This window comes from Salmo salar, chromosome ssa04, assembly GCF_905237065.1.
Source record: "Salmo salar chromosome ssa04, Ssal_v3.1, whole genome shotgun sequence".
NCBI classification, from domain to species: domain Eukaryota; kingdom Metazoa; phylum Chordata; class Actinopteri; order Salmoniformes; family Salmonidae; genus Salmo; species Salmo salar.
Window position 1 is genome coordinate 16973466 of NC_059445.1, and position 19579 is coordinate 16993044.

The following is a 19579-nucleotide window of genomic DNA, read 5'->3' on the forward strand; positions in this document are numbered from 1 at the left end:
AGCCTGGAATTCCTCTCTTCCGTTCTCCTGCAGGGCAAGGGATTTAATCCGTGTTGCCAGGAATCAACTAGAATCTACTCTTCAAATATATTACCATGAATGTATTGCCATGGGGAGTATATGATACTGTATGGTCCATTTGTATCTGTTTTACACTGCCTAAAGACGGAGCCTGAAGTCATGTTCTGCATTGGAGTGACATTTAGTGAGCAAACCGCCTGACGAGATTTTTCCATTCCCAAAAGTGATGTCATAATCAATAAAAACACAGTCAAAATACTGCCAAAGTCAGTGACTCATCAATATTGCAAAAATAGTGAATTAAAGATTTCCTGATATGTCCAAACCGCATAATCTAATGATATGAGTCATATTGAAAGTAAAATAACCGATTGAAAATGGTTCCCTTAAGAAAAAACAAGCATCCTGGTTTGGAAAAAACGCTGTAGCAGTGGCCAATAGGTAATAGGTCTGATAGTTACTCAACAAATTCTTAATTTTTTTTTTTTAATTTAACCTTTATTTAACTAGGCAAGTCAGTTGAGAACAAATTGTTATTTACAATGATGTATTTGATGTCAACGGAATGACAGGAAAACCTCAAACTATTCCTGTCCTTAACTTGTGATAGTAACTTACTTACTCCACCCAACAATTTAAAACTGAATAGTCTTCCACTTCCCAAATCAAATTCTTTTTATTTGAAACCAAACCCAGAATTGTATTCGCTGTCGTACATCAGGACAGAACTCACTAAACAGATCCTTTAAAACCAAGGCACATCTTCTTTGGGTCAAGTCAGATCCAACATTCAGTCATCTAAAGTTTGATCTGATGACATCATGTTATAGCCCCAGATGTGAAACCACTAAATATTCAAACCAAAACAGATCCATGACGAACAGTAATATCTCTGATGTCTGCATATCATCCATGGTCTGTACATGAGGAGGAACCATAACTGCTAAATGGGGATAAGAGGTTATGGAATGGCATGTAGCCAAAGGCAAGGTGGAACAGAAGGCTGCTAAAGCAGGATGTGGAGTTTTTCTCCATAGCCTGATCCCACTACTAGCTACCTGCACAAACACAGGAATTACACGTGTAGCATCTGTTGCAGCCATTACTTTGATCCATATTTATTAGACCCTCTGGACCAGGCATAGAGAGAGAGAACAGGAGGTAATGGACCTAGAACAAGCCTAGCTAGCGTAAGACAGGACAGGCTTAGAAACAGGGAACAGGTTGTAATGGACCTAGAACAGGCCTAGCTACAGTAGGACAGGACAGGCTTAGAGAACACTGTACTGAGGAAACTGACCTAGCCAGAGCCATATTCATATATCTACATATAGAGTTGAAGTCGGAAGTTTACATAAGCTTAGGTTGGAGTCGTTAAAACTCGTTTTTCAACCACTCCACAAATTTCTTGTTAACAAACTGTAGTTTTGGCAAGTCGGTTAGGACATCTACTTTGTGCATGACACAAGTAATTTTTCCGACAATTGTTTGCAGACAGATTATTTCATTTATAATTCACTGTATCACAATTCCAGTGGGTCAGAAGTTTACATACACTAAGTTGACTGTGCCTTTAAACAGCTTGGAAGATTCCAGAAAATGATGTCATGGCTTTAGAAGCTTCTGATAGGCTAATTGGCATCATTTGAGTTAATTGGATGTGTACCTGTTGATGTATTTCAAGGCCTACCTTCAAACTCGGTGCCTCTCTGCTTGACATCATGGGAAAATAAAAATAAATCAGCCAAGACCTCAGAAAATAAATTGTAGACCTCCACAAGTCTGGTTCATCCTCGGGAGCAATTTCCAAATGCCTGAAGGTACCACGTTCATCTGTACAAACAATAGTACGCAAGTATAAACACCATGGGACCACGCAGCAGTCATACCGCTCATGAAGGAGACACGATCTGTCTCCTAGAGATGAATGTACTTTGGTGCGAAAAGTGCAAATCAATCCCAGAACAACAGAAAAGGACCTTGTGAAGATGCTGGAGGAAACAGGTACAAAAGTATCTATATCCGCAGTAAAACGAGTCCCTTATTGACATAAATTGAAAGGCCGCTCAGCAAGGAAGAAGCCACTGCTCAAAAAACGGCCGCGAAGCACGGGGGTGGCAGCATCATGTTGTGGGGGTGCTTTGCTGCAGGAGGGACTGGTGCACTTCACAAAATAGATGGCATCACGAGGGAGGAAAATGATGTGCATATATTGAAGCAACATCTCAAGACATCAGTCAGGAAGTTAAAGCTTGGTCGCAAATGGGTCTTCCAAATGGACAATGACCCCAAGCATACTTCCAAAGTTGTGACAAAATGGCTTAAGGACAACAAAGTCAGGGTATTGGAGTGGCCATCACAAAACCCTGACCTCAATCCCATAGAAAACTTGTGGGCCGAACTGAAACACCAGCTCTGGATGGCTGAGCAGACTCCCACCACAATATAGATGGAAGGAGTTGTAAGGGGAAGAGAGGGCCCATGCACCGCCATGCCTCCATCCATCTGGTGTGCAGGGTAAGCCAATATCAGGGATATCTATCCTATTCTACTGATATGGACCTGAAATGAACTGAGATACAAATCATCATGTAGAGACCGCTCAGCAGACCAGAACCCAGACAGACCGCAGGTTTCATTTGAATAATCCTATTCATCACTAATCATTTCCTGGGTTGCGTCTCAAATGGCACCTACTCCCTTTTTAGTGCACTACTTTTGACCAGAGCCTTATGGGCACCCTGTCATCACTATATAAGTGATGGGGTGCCATTTGGGACGCAGACCTGGTGTGATTGAGATGTCTCCCAGTAGGTAGGAAGACTCCAACAATTCCTCATGTACACCACGCTACAGCTCATCCTAAGGCCAGCATCATTCCACCCTCCTTCTTCCACACTCTCTCACCCACTTGCCTTCTTCCTTGGGGGAATGGCTTTTCCATTCCTAGCGCTAAAGCTGCTATAGTCATTAGATGTAAAACTGCCACTGTGTAAAGTCAGAGCATATCAAATATCATAGTCAGTGTTAATGTACATAATATAGGATTAGCCTTGAAAACCCCAATCAACTATTATTGAATAATTGCCAAGATACAATCAGCTTTGCAGAAGAACTTGGAGGAAAAGGGATTTTGAACACTGATCTTGTAATCCTCAACTGGCTTCCATTTTGTCACCCTTCCTCTTTGACTTTGCAGATTCGTTTCACAGATATCTGACAGACATGAGGGATGTGTTTTTAGTGGGATTAGACATGTTTATCTGTGAATGGCTGCTTGCTTTAGGGTTTCTGCGGCGCAATAAAGCAATCAGCTCAGCCTATTTATCTGGCTCTATAGGACCACCGGGAACTAGAGTCTGATGTAGCATAGCCCACCTTCTGAGCTCCCCTTCCAGGGTGTTCTGCCTGGTCGACTTTACATCCCCACACATCAGCCTCCAGCCTCCACTGGGTTAGCTAGCCTCCACTGGGTTAGCTGAAATGCACAAAAAACTACTTTTGATGTACATTTGACAAAAGCTAGATCCATTCAAGCCATGACCCCACCACTGGTCTACCAATGCATGTTGAGTCTTTCCAACTTAATCTCAACCTTCAAATACTGCAGCAGGTTGAAGGGCGAGGGAAAACCTCAAAGCATAGGACAGGAGAAAACGTGTATCTTACATGCTGTTCTATGCTAATTGTCCTCGTTGGAGTCTGAGAGTTAACCTGTTGGTTTCTCTTGAAAGGGCAGGTCCTGTATGTGCAAATCCTTGAGATACATGAAATTCAAGTTATTCAAGTGTATTGTCAAGAGAGAATTGTGTGAAAATTTGAACTACACTCACAGATGTCTAATTGTAATTGTTTTCACAGAGCAGTTGGAAGTGCTAAGCTGATACAGTACAGAGGGAGCCTGCTCCCCAGAGCTCATCGCTTATGGCGGTACTGGCCACGAGGGCATTACGTCACGACTTGTTGTTTTAGCGCTGGAGTGCTGCGGTTGCACACTGGCAGTCGTGGTGTAAGCTGACTTAGGAGCGCAGAGCCATGTGTGTGTGTGTGTGTGTGTGTGTGTGTGTGTGCTTGCGTTTATGTGTGTGCGCTCATGTGTGAGTACGTGTGTGTCACTGTCGTAACTTCAGACCAGGCATGCAGCTCACACTCCTCTTCTAAACAAACGTCTTGCCTTAGTGAGTTCTCAATTAATCAAAGACTCCTAAGCTAACCCGTTGTCTCCAAACCAGTTTACAGACAGTCTACATGCACACTCTGCTACTCCCGATGAGGAGACCACCTATCTAGTCCTCTTGTTTAGTCACGGTGTCAGTACATTCAGAGTTACTGGGGCACCTAAACATGTACCCATGAGAAACAGGGAAGCTTGTGAGGACCCTTGGCTTTCTGAGCGGTATGACAATCGAGATTAGTCAAACAGAACAGTCAATTGCGAAACTTGTAACGAAAGTCAATCAAATCGGTGTACCCACTAAAACTATCACTATGGAGGACTTCGTATGTAGCATGTACATTTTAGTCATTTAGCAGACGCTCTTATCCAGAGCGACTTACAGTAGTGAATGCATACATTTCATGCATTTTTTATTATTATTATATATTTTTTTGTACTGGCCCCCCGTGGGAATTGAACCCACAACCCTGGCGTTGCACACGCCATGCTGGCGTTGCAAACACCATGCTCTACCAACTGAGCCACATGACAGGCTTAGGTTATAAGGCAGTAGACAGAGAAATTATTGGTTGAATTCCATTGCGAAAGTAATATTGCCACAATCAAGAAATATAATCTCCAGTCGACCAGTAAAGCTTTTCCCTCTGACTGCTCCGTGCCTCTGTTTGAGGTCCAGGACAGAGAAAAACCGGCAGAGCTTAAAGGAAACCAGGCTAAGAATGAATGGGGGATTTTTCCTCTCTCTACACCTCTACCTCCTTTGTGCACTTCCAAATGGCAAGTCCTTATGTTGGCGATATGAATAAAACCGCCAATCACCTCTGTTCTGTAGGGCTGCATTTAAAGGCGCGTGCACAAAGTCAACGCAGAGAGGCCAAGAGTTTAGGAGGAGCGGCTGGGAGGTTAAAGTCCCTCTCCTCCACATCTCATTCTTCTTCCCTCTCTGGGCTCTCTCTTTTCTAATTAAACTTCAGCTGATGGATGCTCTTCTACGCTACTGTTTAAGAAGTGGTAAAACCCATGTAGGGGATTAGATGTACTTCCATATGTGAACAGAACAGGCTGAACAGGGAAGAGAAGAAAATGAGACGGACTGAAAACAGGTGCCGTTATGAAAGGCAGATCTCTTGTCACCTGCTGTTGATGTCTTCCAGGACCATTGTGGTCTCTGTAGACTAGTGTGGTCTCTGTAGACTAATCAAATCAAATTTGTATTAGTCACATGCGCCGAATACAACATGTGTAGACCTTACAGTAAAATGCTTACTTACGAGCCCCTAACCAACAGCGCAGTTTCCAAAAAATAAAGATAAGAATAAGAGATAAAAGTAACAAGTAATTAAAGAGCAGGAGTGAAAAATAACAATATATACGGGGGATGCCGGTACAGAGTCAATGTGCGGTGGCACCGGTTAGTTGAGGTAGTATGTACATGTAGGTAGAGTTAATTAAATGACAATGCATAGATGACAACAGAGAGTGGCAGTGTTGTGGAGGGGGGGGGGGCAATGCGAATAGTCTGGGTAGCCATTTGACTAGATGTTCAGGAGTCTTATGGCTTGGGGGTAGAAGCTGTTTAGAAGCCTCTTGGATCTAGACTTGGTGCTCCGGTACCGCTTGCCGAGTGGTAGCAGGGTGAACAGTCTATGACTAGGGTGGCTGAAGTCTTTGATCATTTTTAGGGCCTTCCTCTGACACCGCCTGGTATAGAGGTTCTAGATGGCAGGAAGCTTGGCCCCAATGATGTACTGGGCCATTAGCACTACCCTCTCTAGTGCCTTGTGGTCAGAGGCCGAGCAGTTGCCATTCCAGGCAGTGATGCAACCAGTCAGGATGCTCTCGATGGTGCAGCAGTAGAACCTTTTGAGGATCTGAGGACCCTTGCCAAATCTTTTCAGTCTCCTGAGGGGGAATAGGTTTTGTCATGCTCGCTTCACGACTGTCATGGTGTGCTTGGACCATGTTAGTTTGTTGGTGATGTGGACACCAAGGAACTTGAAGCTCTCAACCTGCTCCACTGCAGCCCCATCGATGAGAATGGGGGCGTGCTCGGTCCTCTTTTTCCTGGAGTCCACAATCATCTCCTTTGTCTTGATCACGTTGAGGGAGGGGTTGTTATCCTGGCACCACACGGCCAGGTCTCTGAACTCCTCCCTATAGGCTGTCTCGTTGTTGTCGGTGAACAGGCCTACCACTGTTGTGTCATTGGCAAATGTAATGATGGTGTTGGAGTTTGTATTACAGACTTGGACAGGGAGAGGTTGAAAATGTCAGTAAAGACACTTGCTAGTTGGTCAGCGCATGCTCGCAGTACACGTCCTGGTAATCCATCTGGCACTGCGGCCTTGTGAATGTTGACCTGTCTAAAGGTCTTACTCACATCGGCTGCTGAGAGCGTGATCACACAGTCTTCCAGAACAGCTGGTGCTCTCATGCATGTTCCAGTGTTATTTGCCTTGAAGCGAGCATAAAAGTAGTTTAGCTCGTCCAGTAGGCTCGTGTCACTGGGCAGCTCTCGGCTGTGCTTCCCTTTGTAGTCGGAGCTGTGAGGAGCTGTGAGGGGAACGGCACCTCCGTACCTTCAGGCTCTGATCAGGCCCTACACCCAAACAAGGGCACTGCGTTCATCCACCTCTGGCCTGCTCGCCTCCCTACCTCTGAGGAAGCACAGTTCCCGCTCAGCCCAGTCAACAAAACTGTTCGCTGCTCTGGCATCCCAATGGTGGAACAAGCTCCCTCACGACGCCAGGACAGCGGAGTCAATCACCACCTTCCGGAGACACCTGAAACCCCACCTCTTTAAGGAATACCTGGGATAGGATAAAGTAATCCTTCTAACCCCCCCCCCCCCCTTAAAAGATTTAGATGCACTGTTGTAAAGTGGTTGTTCCACTGGATATTATAAGGTGAATGCACCAATTTGTAAGTCGCTCTGGATAAGAGCGTCTGCTAAATTACTTAAATGTAAATGTAAATGTAATGTAGTCTGTAATGGTTTGCAGGCCCTGCCACATTCGACGAGCGTCAGAGCTGGTGTAGTATGACTCGATCTTAGTCCTGTACTGACGTTTTGCCTGTTTGATGGTTCGTCGGAGGGCATAGCGGGATTTCTTATACGCTTCCGAGTTAGAGTCCTGCTCCTAGAAAGCAGCAGCTCTAGCCTTTAGCTCATTGCAGATGCTGCCTGTAATCCATGGCTTCTGGTTGGGGTATGTATGTACGGACACTGTGAGGACTACGTCATCGATGCACTTATTGATGAAGCCAATGACAGATGTGGTGTACTCCGCAATGCCATTGGAGGAATCCCGGAACATATTCCAGTCTGTGCTAGCAAAACAGTCCTGTAGCTTATCATCTGCTTCATCTGACCACTTTTTTATTGATCTAGTCACTGCTGCTTCCTGCTTTAATTTTTGCTTGTAAGCAGGAATCAGGAGGATGGAATTATGGTCAGATTTGCTAAATGGAGGGCAAGGGAGAGCTTTGTATGTGTCTCTGTGTGTGGAGTATAGGTGGTCCAGAGTTATTTTCCCTCTGGTTGCACATTTAACATGCTGATAGAAATTTGGTAAAACTGATTTAAGTTTCCCTGCATTAAAGTCCCCGGCTACTAGGAGCGCCGCTTCTGCGTGAGCATTTTCTTGTTTGCTTATGGCGGACTACAGCTCATTCAATGCTATCTTAGTGCCAGCCTCTGACTGTGGTGTTATGTAAACAGCTACAAGAAATATAGATGAAAACTCTCTCGGTAGGTAATGTGGTCTGCAGCTTATCATGAGAAACTCTACCTCAGGCGAGCAATAGCTCAAGACTTCCTTAGATATTGTGCACCAGCTGTTGTTTACAAAAATACATAAACCGCCGCCCCTTGTCTTACCAGACGCCGCTGTTCTATCCTGCCGGTACAGTGTATAACCAGCCAGCTGTATGTTAATATTGTCGTCGTTCAGCCACGACTCCATGAAGCATAAGATGTTACAGTTTTTAATGTCCCGTTGGTAGTTTAATCTTCCCAATAACTCATCCGTTTTATTGTCCAAAGAGTGCATGTTTGCAAGCAGAACTGAGGGGAGTGGGGGTTTATTCGATCGCCTCCGACTCATCAGAAGGCAGCCCGCCCTCCGGCCTCTCTTTCTCCGCCTCCTCTTCACGCAGATCACTGGGGTCGGGGCCTGTTCCCGAGGGAGATATCCTCCGTCAGAGTCATGAAAGAGTAAAAGTATTCTGCTAGTCCGTGGTGAGTAATCGTAGTCCTGATGTCTAGAACTTATTTTCGGTCATAAGAGACGGTAGCGGCAGCATTATGTACATTATGTACAAAAATAGTAAAAAAATAAGTTACAAACAATGCAGATAAATATACAAAAAAACACAATCGGTTGGGGGCACGTAAAACGTCTCCCTTCTGCTCCGGCGACATCTTACTAGCATGTTCTCTGTAGACTTGCGTGGTCTCTGTAGACTAGCGAGGTCTCTGTAGACTAGCGCGGTCTCTGTAGACTAGCGCGGTCTCTGTAGACTAGCGAGGTCTCTGTAGACTATTGCGGTCTCTGTAGACTAGCGCGGTCTCTGTAGACTATTGCGGTCTCTGTAGACTATCGCGGTCTCTGTAGACTATCGCGGTCTCTGTAGACTATCGCGGTCTCTGTAGACTATCGCAGTCTCTCATCTTAGCTGTTGTGATTCTGTTAGAATTTGTCTCCCATATGAAATTGGTCCCATTTGTCCAGCTTTGAAATGCTGCATAATATGTAACATCTCGTCCCAGAAGATATTCTCAAACACTAAGATGTTATCATAGCAAAATTGCTTGAATTCAAGGACCATGACAATGTCTAGCACACATTTCTGACTACAGAGAGTTGGATCTGATTATCTAATCACCACAGAAAAACAAACTGGGCACCTTTCACATTCTCTTTAATCTGCTTTCATTTTTCTAGTCAGAAAATACCTGTTGTGGAGAGCCAGGATCAGCATAACAATGAGAAACAGGTTAAATGTTAACACCTGAAGGGTTCAGGAGCACCGCTTTATACAATGTCTGCTACCAACAAGTACCCTGAACTGAGCCTATCCATGATGCATTCTAACCTCATTGACCCCCATTCAATCTCTCCACTGCAGAAAATGGGAGTTGGGAGTTTTGTATATCCTTTGTGAGTCTAATCCAACTCTTTACTCTTCAGTCTGAAGATGTTAGGTATACCTAGGACCGTCAAGCGTTCAGCCTGCTGAACTGACCCCACGGATGCTCCAGTCTACAGCGCCTGGTTCAATTGTGCTTAGGAGCATTTTTTAAATCTCTAAATGTTTAAGCTAGTGATACATATTTGTGATTATTGTAAAGATCTGTGTTTGCATCATTTACTATAATTCATTTCCTATTTTGCCATGTCTAATTAATAATTAAAAGTCTATTGACACACCCCTGCATCAATCTAAGTAACATAATAAAGAAATCCCCATCAAAATCTGTCTGTTTAAGCTACAGGCTCAATTCACTGAATGTATAAAAAATTAAGAACACCTGCTGTTTCCATGACATAGACTGACCAGTTGAATCCCTTATTGATGTCACTTGTTAAATCCACTTCAAATCAGTGTAGATGTAGGGGAGGAGACAGCTTAGAGAATGATTATTTTTTGCCTTGAGACAATTGAGACATTGATTGTGTATGTCTGCCATTCAGAGGGTGAATGGGCAAGACAAAAGATTTAAGTGCCTTTGAACGGGGTATGGTAGTAGGTGCCAGGCGTGTTAAGAACTGCAACGCTGCTGTGTTTTTCACTCTCAACTGTTTCCCGTGTGTATCAAGAATGGTCCACCACCCAAAGGACATCCAGCCAACTTGACACAACTGTGGGAAGCATTGGAGTCAACATGAGCCAGCATCCCTGTGGAATGCTTTCGACACCTTGTAGAGTCCATGCCACTCAATATTAGGAAGGTGTTCTTAATGTTTTGTACACTCAGTATATATATACACTGCTCAAAAAAATAAAGGGAACACTTAAACAACACAATGTAACTCCAAGTCAATCACACTTCTGTGAAATCAAACTGTCCACTTAGGAAGCAACACTGATTGACAATAAATTTCACATGCTGTTGTGCAAATGGAATAGACAACAGGTGGAAATTATAGGCAATTAGCAAGACACCCCCAATAAAGGAGTGGTTCTGCAGGTGGTAACCACAGACCACTTCTCAGTTCCTATGCTTCCTGGCTGATGTTTTGGTCACTTTTGAATGCTGGCGGTGCTTTCACTCTAGTGGTAGCATGAGACGGAGTCTACAACCCACACAAGTGGCTCAGGTAGTGCAGCTCATCCAGGATGGCACATCAATGCGAGCTGTGGCAAGAAGGTTTGCTGTGTCTGTCAGCGTAGTGTCAAGAGCATGGAGGCGCTACCAGGAGACAGGCCAGTACATCAGGAGACATGGAGGAGGCCGTAGGAGGGCAACAACCCAGCAGCAGGACCGCTACCTCCGCCTTTGTGCAAGGAGGAGCAGGAGGAGCACTGCCAGAGCCCTGAAAAATGACCTCCAGCAGGCCACAAATGTGCATGTGTCTGCTCAAAACGGTCAGAAACAGACTCCATGAGGGTGGTATGAGGGCCCGACGTCCACAGGTGGGGGTTGTGCTTACAGCCCAACACCGTGCAGGACGTTTGGCATTTGCCAGAGAACACCAAGATTGGCAAATTCGCCACTGGCGCCCTGTGCTCTTCACAGATGAAAGCAGGTTCACACTAAGCACATGACATACATGACAGAATCTGGAGACGCCGTGGAGAACGTTCTGCTGCCTGCAACATCCTCCAACATGACCGGTTTGGCGGTGGGTCAGTCATGGTGTGGGGTGGCATTTCTTTGGGGGGCCGCACAGCCCTCCATGTGCTCGCCAGAGGTAGCCTGACTGCCATTAGGTACCAAGATGAGATCCTCAGACCCCTTGTGAGACCATATGCTGGTGTGGTTGGCCCTGGGTTCCTCCTAATGCAAGACAATGCTAGACCTCATGTGGCTGGAGTGTGTCAGCAGTTCCTGCAAGAGGAAGGCATTGATGGGACTGGCCCGCCCGTTCCCCAGACCTGAATCCAATTGAGCACATCTGGGACATCATGTCTCGCTCCATCCACCAACGCCACGTTGCACCACAGACTGTCCAGGAGTTGGCGGATGCTTTAGTCCAGGTCTGGGAGGAGATCCCTCAGGAGACCATCCGCCACCTCATCAGGAGCATGCCCAGGCGTTGTAGGGAGGTCATACAGGCACGTGGAGGCCACACACACTACTGAGCCTCATTTTGACTTGTTTTATGGACATTACATCAAAGTTGGATCAGCCTGTAGTGTGGTTTTCCACTTTAATTTTGAGTGTGACTCCAAATCCAGACCTCCATGGGTTGATAAATTGGATTTCCATTGATTATTTTTGTGTGATTTTGTTGTCAGCACATTCAACTATGTAAAGAAAAAGTATTTAATAAGATTATTTCTGTCATTCAGATCTAGGATGTGTTGTTTAAGTGTTCCCTTTATTTTTTTTGAGCAGTATATATTTAATATTTATTTTACCTTTATTTAACTGGGCAAGTATAGCTTCTATTGCTGTGTTACGTTCTCCATTTTCCTCGTGTGTTTTCTTACTTTTTAATTTGTACTTGTATTATTTCCTTAACATTATTTTCTCTCACCTTGATATTGAATTGCTGTGAAGTAGCTTGCAAGTAAGCATTTCACTGTACCGTTTACACCTGCTGTCTCCTGTGCACGTGACAAATAAACGCTGAAACTTTGTAATGACACGCGGTGTAGTACACCGTGCTAGTATACCGTGCTAAAAGGTCCATATTTATACTGATACTTCCATGCCCGTGCTTGTTGTTTTTGTGTTCTGAGAGATGTTGTGTTTATTAGTTAAAGCATTCATCCAAATAGGTTGTGAAAAGAACGGAAAGGTCCTTGGCAGTTCAGTTCCTCCATTATTATGGGATGTTCTGTTCTTTGTCAAACACAGTACAGGAAACGTGGGGAAAGAGGCAGATTACTTAATTACTGTTTGCACTGATAGGATTAAACCTGTATGCAGTGACAGACCTTGTCAGTAACCCCATGAAAGCATGACAGATGTTCTATGTTAGGAAGAAATGAGACTTGCGTAACATCACTGCTAGCTGGTGCTAACATCAAACACAAAGCAATTTGCTGGGTTTTCTTGCACCAATTAGGCACAATATTTTTAGGGGGCACTTTAAGAGAAAATGCGTTCAGGCTTCATTAAATCATGAAATACTTGTTGCATCATCTTAACAATAGGAATTAAGCATTGTTTGGTCACACTACACCCTAAGCACCTGGCACTGCGGCTACCGTTCATTTTCAGCTCACATGAGCTGAACTAAACGGTCTCCACTGCAGATAAATGTGTTTTGAAAATGTCCGAAACTTCTTCTGAGGACTGTGAACACATTTGGCCTCTTCTTGACCACACTGTTTCCAGGAAGTTGGTCAGGCGAGGGCAAGAAAGTGTCAGAGAGGCACCATTAGTTGTCCTGAAGGACCATGGGAATACATTCTTCTCTCTGTTCTCAGCTTTACATTAACCAGACAGAGTTAGCACATAGCCATGAATTTGACAGTGATGTTGATCCTAGCTTACGGTATGTCAGCTCTAGTTTTGTTATGAGCTACCACCTGCTGGCTGCTGTGTGAGGGAGCTGGATGGTTCAGTAGCAGACAGACAGACAGTACTGGTAGTCAAAGGCTTCCCACTCTGCTACTGTCACAGACATATAGACACACTGAGGATTCAACTGAGGATCATTGACTGCTTGTTGTTCATACGGTTCACCATACGTCCTGGTTTATGAGGGGGTCCTTAGTAGCACTTTAGTAGCACAGACTGAATGAGGCAGAAAGAAAGAGAGAGGGAAGAGAGAGGCGGAAAGATGTAATGAGGAGCAAGAGAGAGAGAGAGAGAGAGAGAGAGAGAGGCACACAGATGGAATGAGGAGAGAGAGAGAGAGAGAGAGAGAGAGAGAGAGAGGCACACAGATGGAATGAGGAGAGAGAGAGAGAGAGAGAGAGAGAGAGAGAGAGAGAGAGAGAGAGAGAGAGAGAGAGAGAGAGAGAGAGAGAGAGAGAGAGAGAGAGAGAGAGAGAGAGAGAGAGAGAGAGAGAGGCACACAGATGGAATGAGGAGAGAGAGAGAGAGAGAGAGAGAGAGAGAGAGAGAGAGAGAGAAGAGAGAGAGAGAGGCACACAGATGGAATGAGGAGAGAGAGAGAGAGAGAGAGAGAGAGAGAGAGAGAGAGAGAGAGAGAGAGAGAGGCACACAGATGGAATGAGGAGAGAGAGAGAGAGAGAGAGAGAGACAGAGAGAGAGAGAGATACAGAGAGGCGCACAGATGGAATGAGGAGAGAGAGAGAGAGAGAGAGAGAGAGAGAGAGAGAGAGGGGCACACAGATGGAATGAGGAGAGAGAGAGAGAGAGAGAGATACAGAGAGGCGCACAGATGGAATGAGGAGAGAGAGAGAGAGAATTGTACTCCTGGGTGGGTACAGGCATGTATACATTAAGGCGTCTAAGCATTAACTCAATTGTTAAAGCAACATCAACATCATCTAAATAAAAATGCCTTGTATATATGTTTGTCCTCTTATTGTAATCCAGTGCTTGGGACTCCCATATACTCCACTGAACCTTTGACAATGTTTTTTTCTCCTTCATTTTGGCAGGCACTCAAATACTTGCCATTGTAGACATTTCAAAACCACATTGAAATGGCCAGTTTGTCCATAAAAGTGACAGCTCTCGTGTAATCCTGACTGTAATTGCAAGTGTCCTAACTCAAAGGACAGCTGAACTTTGACCCTCTCTCCCTTTGCCTAAGCCACATCCAAACCCTACAACCGTATCCGACTCATCTAGCTCCTATTTGATACTCTGACCCGGTGTTCTTTCTTGGTGAAAAGGGATAAAGTGCTGAAAAGAGGTGTGATATCCAGTCGTAAGACTAGGAGTTAGGACAGGTGGGTTGTGTAACAGAGATAACCTAGAGATAAAGTAGAGCTGAGGAAAGCAGCTGTGAGGTAATCTCTTCCACCTGGGATCTAACTGTTGGGCTTACTTCACACACTACACTGACTGTCATGGAGAAGACAGGAAACAGCCTTTAACCCCTACTCCCTACCAAGTCTCTTCACACACTACACTGACTGTCATGGAGAAGACAGGAAACAGCCTTTAACCCCTACTCCCTACCAAGTCTCTTCACACACTACACTGACTGTCATGGAGAAGACATGAAACAGCCTTTAACCCCTACTCCCTACCAAGTCTCTTCACATACTACACTGACTGTCATGGAGAAGACAGGAAACAGCCTTTAACCCCTACTCCCTACCTAGTCTCTTCACACACTACACTGACTGTCATGGAGAAGACAGGAAACAGCCTTTAACCCCTACTCCCTACCAAGTCTCTTCACATACTACACTGACTGTCATGGAGAAGACAGGAAACAGCCTTTAACCCCTACTCCCTACCAAGTCTCTTCACATACTACACTGACTGTCATGGAGAAGACAGGAAACAGCCTTTAACCCCTACTCCCTACCAAGTCTCTTCACACACTACACTGACTGTCATGGAGAAGACAGGAAACACTCCTTAACCCCTACTCCCTACCTAGTCTCCTGAGTGTATCTGGGAGGACTGGCTAGTGGTATTTTGTAGTTCAGTTGGTAGAGCATGGTGTTTGTAACGCCAGGGTAGTGGGTTTGATTCCCCGGACCACCCAAACGTGAAATGTATGCACACATGACTGTACGTTGCTTTGGATAAAATTGTCTGCTACATGCCATATTATAGGTGGAAGAAATGTGGTGAAAATCACATCTACCCTACTAGAAGATGAGGTGGAGCTACAACCATATTGATTACACTTATAGCCCCTTCTGCCACATCTACATGAAGTGCTCTAGGGGGTAAAGGTTGGGCTAGGGGTTGTCTCTATACAGGGGGTACTGGCCTAGGGGGTAAAGGTTGGGCTAGGGGTTGTCTCTATACAGGGGGTACTGGCCTAGGGGGTAAAGGTTGGGCTAGGAGCTAGGGGTTGTCTCTATACAGGGGTACTGACCTAGGGGGTAAAGGTTGGGCTAGGGGTTGTCTCTATACAGGGGGTACTGGCCTAGGGGGTAACGGTTGGGCTAGGGGTTGTCTCTATACAGGGGGTACTGGCCTAGGGGGTAACGGTTGGGCTAGGGGTTGTCTCTATACAGGGGGTACTGACCTAGGGGGTAAAGGTTGGGCTAGGGGTTGTCTCTATACAGGGGGTACTGGCCTAGGGGGTAACAGTTGGGCTAGGAGCTAGGGGCTGTCTCTATACAGGGGCCCTATCTTACAATGTCCAGAGGGATTCCCCTTAACAACACAGTGCGAAGCTGCTAAGTCCAGGTCAGGTCCAATGTCTTAGGGAGCAGTAGGTAATGGACCCTATCCCACAGCCACTCTCTAACACTCCAGGTCTGTGCGCTTTATCGCCTCAGGAGGTTTTCACCCTGCATTCTTCACCAACTGTAACACAAACACCCAGGCCTCCTGTACTTACACTACCAAGAGCCCCCCTTACAGAGGTGTGTGTGTGTGTGTGTGTGTGTGTGTGTGTGTGTGTGTGTGTGTGTGTGTGTGTGTGTGTGTGTGTGTGTGTGTGTGTGTGTGTGTGTGTGTGTGTGTGTGTGATAAAGCAAACAGTCACAAAGTAATCAACGTTTCAACATGAAGGAGCTCCAGACCAATTATCCAGACCAGACTATTGAGACAGACCCACCGGCATGCACAAAGGTCTACGCTCCGGTTGGGTTGAGGCCAGATCCAAACCTCAAGGTGACCACAAATTACAGCACCCCCTTCTCCCATTCACCCCCCATGGACGTACCCCTTCTCAATCCTCTCAACCCAGCCCCGTTCTACTCTCTAGCCCCATTAGAACAGCCATTCATCCTCAGCACTCTTTCGAAGTGGATGTCTCACTTCGACACGTGTGTGTGTGTTTGTAGGTGTGTGTGTGTGTTTGTAGGTGTGTGTGTGTGTGTGTGTGTGTGTGTGTGTGTGTGTGTGTGTGTGTGTGTGTGTGTGTGTGTGTGTGTGTGTGTGTGTGTGTGTGTGTGTGTGTGTGTGTGTGTGTGTGTGTGAACCCAACACTGAGTGATGCAGCAAGATGACCTCTAATTGTAAGTGAGTTATAGTGTAGTTACAGCACTGAAGAAGCAGACCCACTGAACCTGCACAGGATGTGTTCTTACTATAACATCACACATGGTCTGGGTTCCAGTGCAGTTATTGGACAAATATTCACCGCTGTATCCTAACCATAGTCATCGTAGGATAAATACCTCCCACTTGCATTTAGAAAAAAAGTAAGGTTGAACATGTTGTCCTTGAATTCCAATGAAATTTATCTTAATTACTTTTAATTTAATAACGACTCCAGGGAGTTAACATAACTGTGATTACATACACCCAAACACACACACACACACACACACACACACACACACACACACACACACACACACACACACACACACACACACACACACACACACACACACACACACACACACACATATTCAGACCAATCACACCAGTCCCTATGGGAGGTGTTTAATGTTTTCATTACATTTTCTAAATGTATGGCATATGAGGTCATTTATTTACACAGTGAATTTCGTAAGCCAGAATGATACTACTTTAATATCAGAGGTAGGTACTGGAAGTGAAACTATCCAGACAGGAAATCTTGTTTTTTCAGGTCATACAGACGTATTACTGTAAATAACTTTTATGAGCCAATGGGAGTACATAACAAGATCGTTACTGAACACACACACACACACACACACACACAGAGAGAGAGAGAGAAAAGAGAAGAGAGTTTAAGAATGAGAACCTGTGTTTTCAGTGCATCATTACAGCTGCAGGCTCATTTGAGACACTAAAAGTCAATAGTAGCAATGTTAATCCCACCAATTAAGTGTCATATTATATGATCAAATAGCCACGTGTTTAAGATTATCCCTGTCTCCTTATCTCCTACTGCTACTGAGGAACACACACACACACACTGAGGAACACACACACAGACACACACTGAGGGACACACACCGAGGCACACACATACACACACACACTGAGGAACACACACCGAGGCACACACACTGAGGCACATACACACACACACTGAGGCACACACACACACACTGAGGATCATACGCACTGAGGAACACACACTGAGGCACACACACACACACACACACTGAGGCACACACACACACTGAGGCACACACACACACACACACACACACACACACACACACACACACACACACACCACTGAGACACACACACACACACACTGAGGCACACACACACACACACACACACACACACACACACACACACACACACACACACTGAGGCACCCACAGGTTTTGACACAGTGACACCTGCTAATTTGAAAGTGCTCTTCTTTAATCTCCTTTGCATCCTTTCACTGTGAGGAATTCTCACTGCTCTCTCGCTCCCTCTCATCCATGATAGCCTACCCCCCTCCCTCCCCTCCCCTCCCCCTCAGCTGTGAGAGGGAAAATACTGTAGATAAATATTATCCCGTCTATGATTTCATTACTTGAAAAGGTATATGCTTAGTAAATCAAATGCCATGTATTCCGAGCCTTTTCCCCATTAAAAGTTCAGATGAAATGACCTCCCGTTGATGTGACCCCTTGTTTCAGCGACGTCTATATCCACTACATACTGTACGGTAGTGAATGTTCAGTAACTTACATCATCACCAACTTATTATGACTTGCATTATGGCTTGACTTATCATGTCAAATATTATGACTTGTATACCCTCCACTCCATCCCACATTCCCCTATATAATGTTAAAATGTGTTTGAATATCAATTGAATAATTTACAATACATAATAGTAATGCATAAAGTAATGTAAATAGCATGCGTTAATTAGAAAAATCGTATCCAAATACGTACCGGTGCATCCCCTTGATCCTGATCATAATCATAATAGTCATGACTGAATTCATGACTCGATTCACTGGCTAGATTTGCGTAGAGAATCGCTGAATTGGCAAGGAGAACAGATATTCCAAATAAGTGCATTTTAGAAGTCTTTATCCGCAGCAAAAAAACGTACTCCTTATTTATTGACCTCTTTTGGTCAAGCGCTCTTTCTCGAGTTCTTTTTCCTCAAAATAAAATGAATAGCGCATCAGATATCCGAATTTTGAGACCACTGTCAAAAATGATGGTGCGATGGTGACAGGTAAATAAGGCCGTTATTTTCTCAGTGAAACGGAAGCTGCTGGTGACAAGTCTTTTCTGTGAGAGCTTGCTGCGTCAAACTTCTGTGTCGGCGGCGGCATCCATCCAGCGAGCAGATGAGAGGTTGGGGAGCATGAACGTCCTCCGAGCAGAGAATGGCATGTTTAATGCAATTTCACGGTGTCACTAGATTTTCCTCCTCCCCCTGCATGCGTTTTTTCTTTCCAGCAGCTCAGTCTGTATCTCCACCGAATAGCTGCAATTTACTACTAGAAATATGAGTTGGGACACGCGCACCTTCTCTTGGAGACGAATCCCTTGTGGACTCAACGTGCAGAGTGAAATGTCCTTGCTGTATTTCAATGGTTGTACACTGACTGTACTGCATATTTATATAGCAGAACTATGCTAAAAATCGCCATGAGTCAACACTTTTACCAATTATCAAACCCTAAGGATACGATTAATTTCCCTGTATTGCCATCATTACAAACTTTTGCAAGGTGCATTCTGTGGCCGCTACTAATGATTTACAGATTTTATTTAACCCATAACAAACCATTTAATAATGCAAGTGGGGTTTTATTATCTCAAGCCTGACATATTAAGTATATAATAGATTACTTTACTACAATATTCTCATATGGTTTGATTTACGAGTTATTTATGTAATCCACGCCACGGGACACTACCATATGTCTTAAGCTTTATACTTCATTTAACCAGATTTGTGTGGGTTCGGTGTGGTAATTTAGAACGAAATAATTTCCAGAAACGCTGCCCAACATGAGTATAGCATCAGAGAGAGAACTTTTGTGTGTAATATTTACTGTTCACTTATATAGTTTTTTTTTCTTCACTTTTGTTTAGAAATTTCACTTGCTTTCACATATGTTTACCATGCCATATGTTTACCATGCCAATAAAGCCACTTGAAATGCAATTGAATAGAGAGAGAGAGAGATCAGCGCAGTTTGGAGTGCTCTGCTCTGCAGGGTCTCTCTACTCAAATTCATTGA

General features: G+C 44.7%; 1 protein-coding gene across 1 annotated transcript in view; it reads right to left on the bottom strand.

Moving 5' to 3' along the window:
- vegfc (vascular endothelial growth factor c) overlaps window positions 1-18554 on the bottom strand; it is a 54634-nt gene extending 36080 nt beyond the window's left edge. Inside the window, 1 exon segment of the mRNA NM_001173747.1 lies at window positions 18270-18554. Within this exon segment, the coding sequence (NP_001167218.1) occupies window positions 18270-18398 (129 nt within the window). The 5' untranslated portion in view covers window positions 18399-18554.
- Window positions 18555-19579: the final 1025 nt, after the last annotated feature.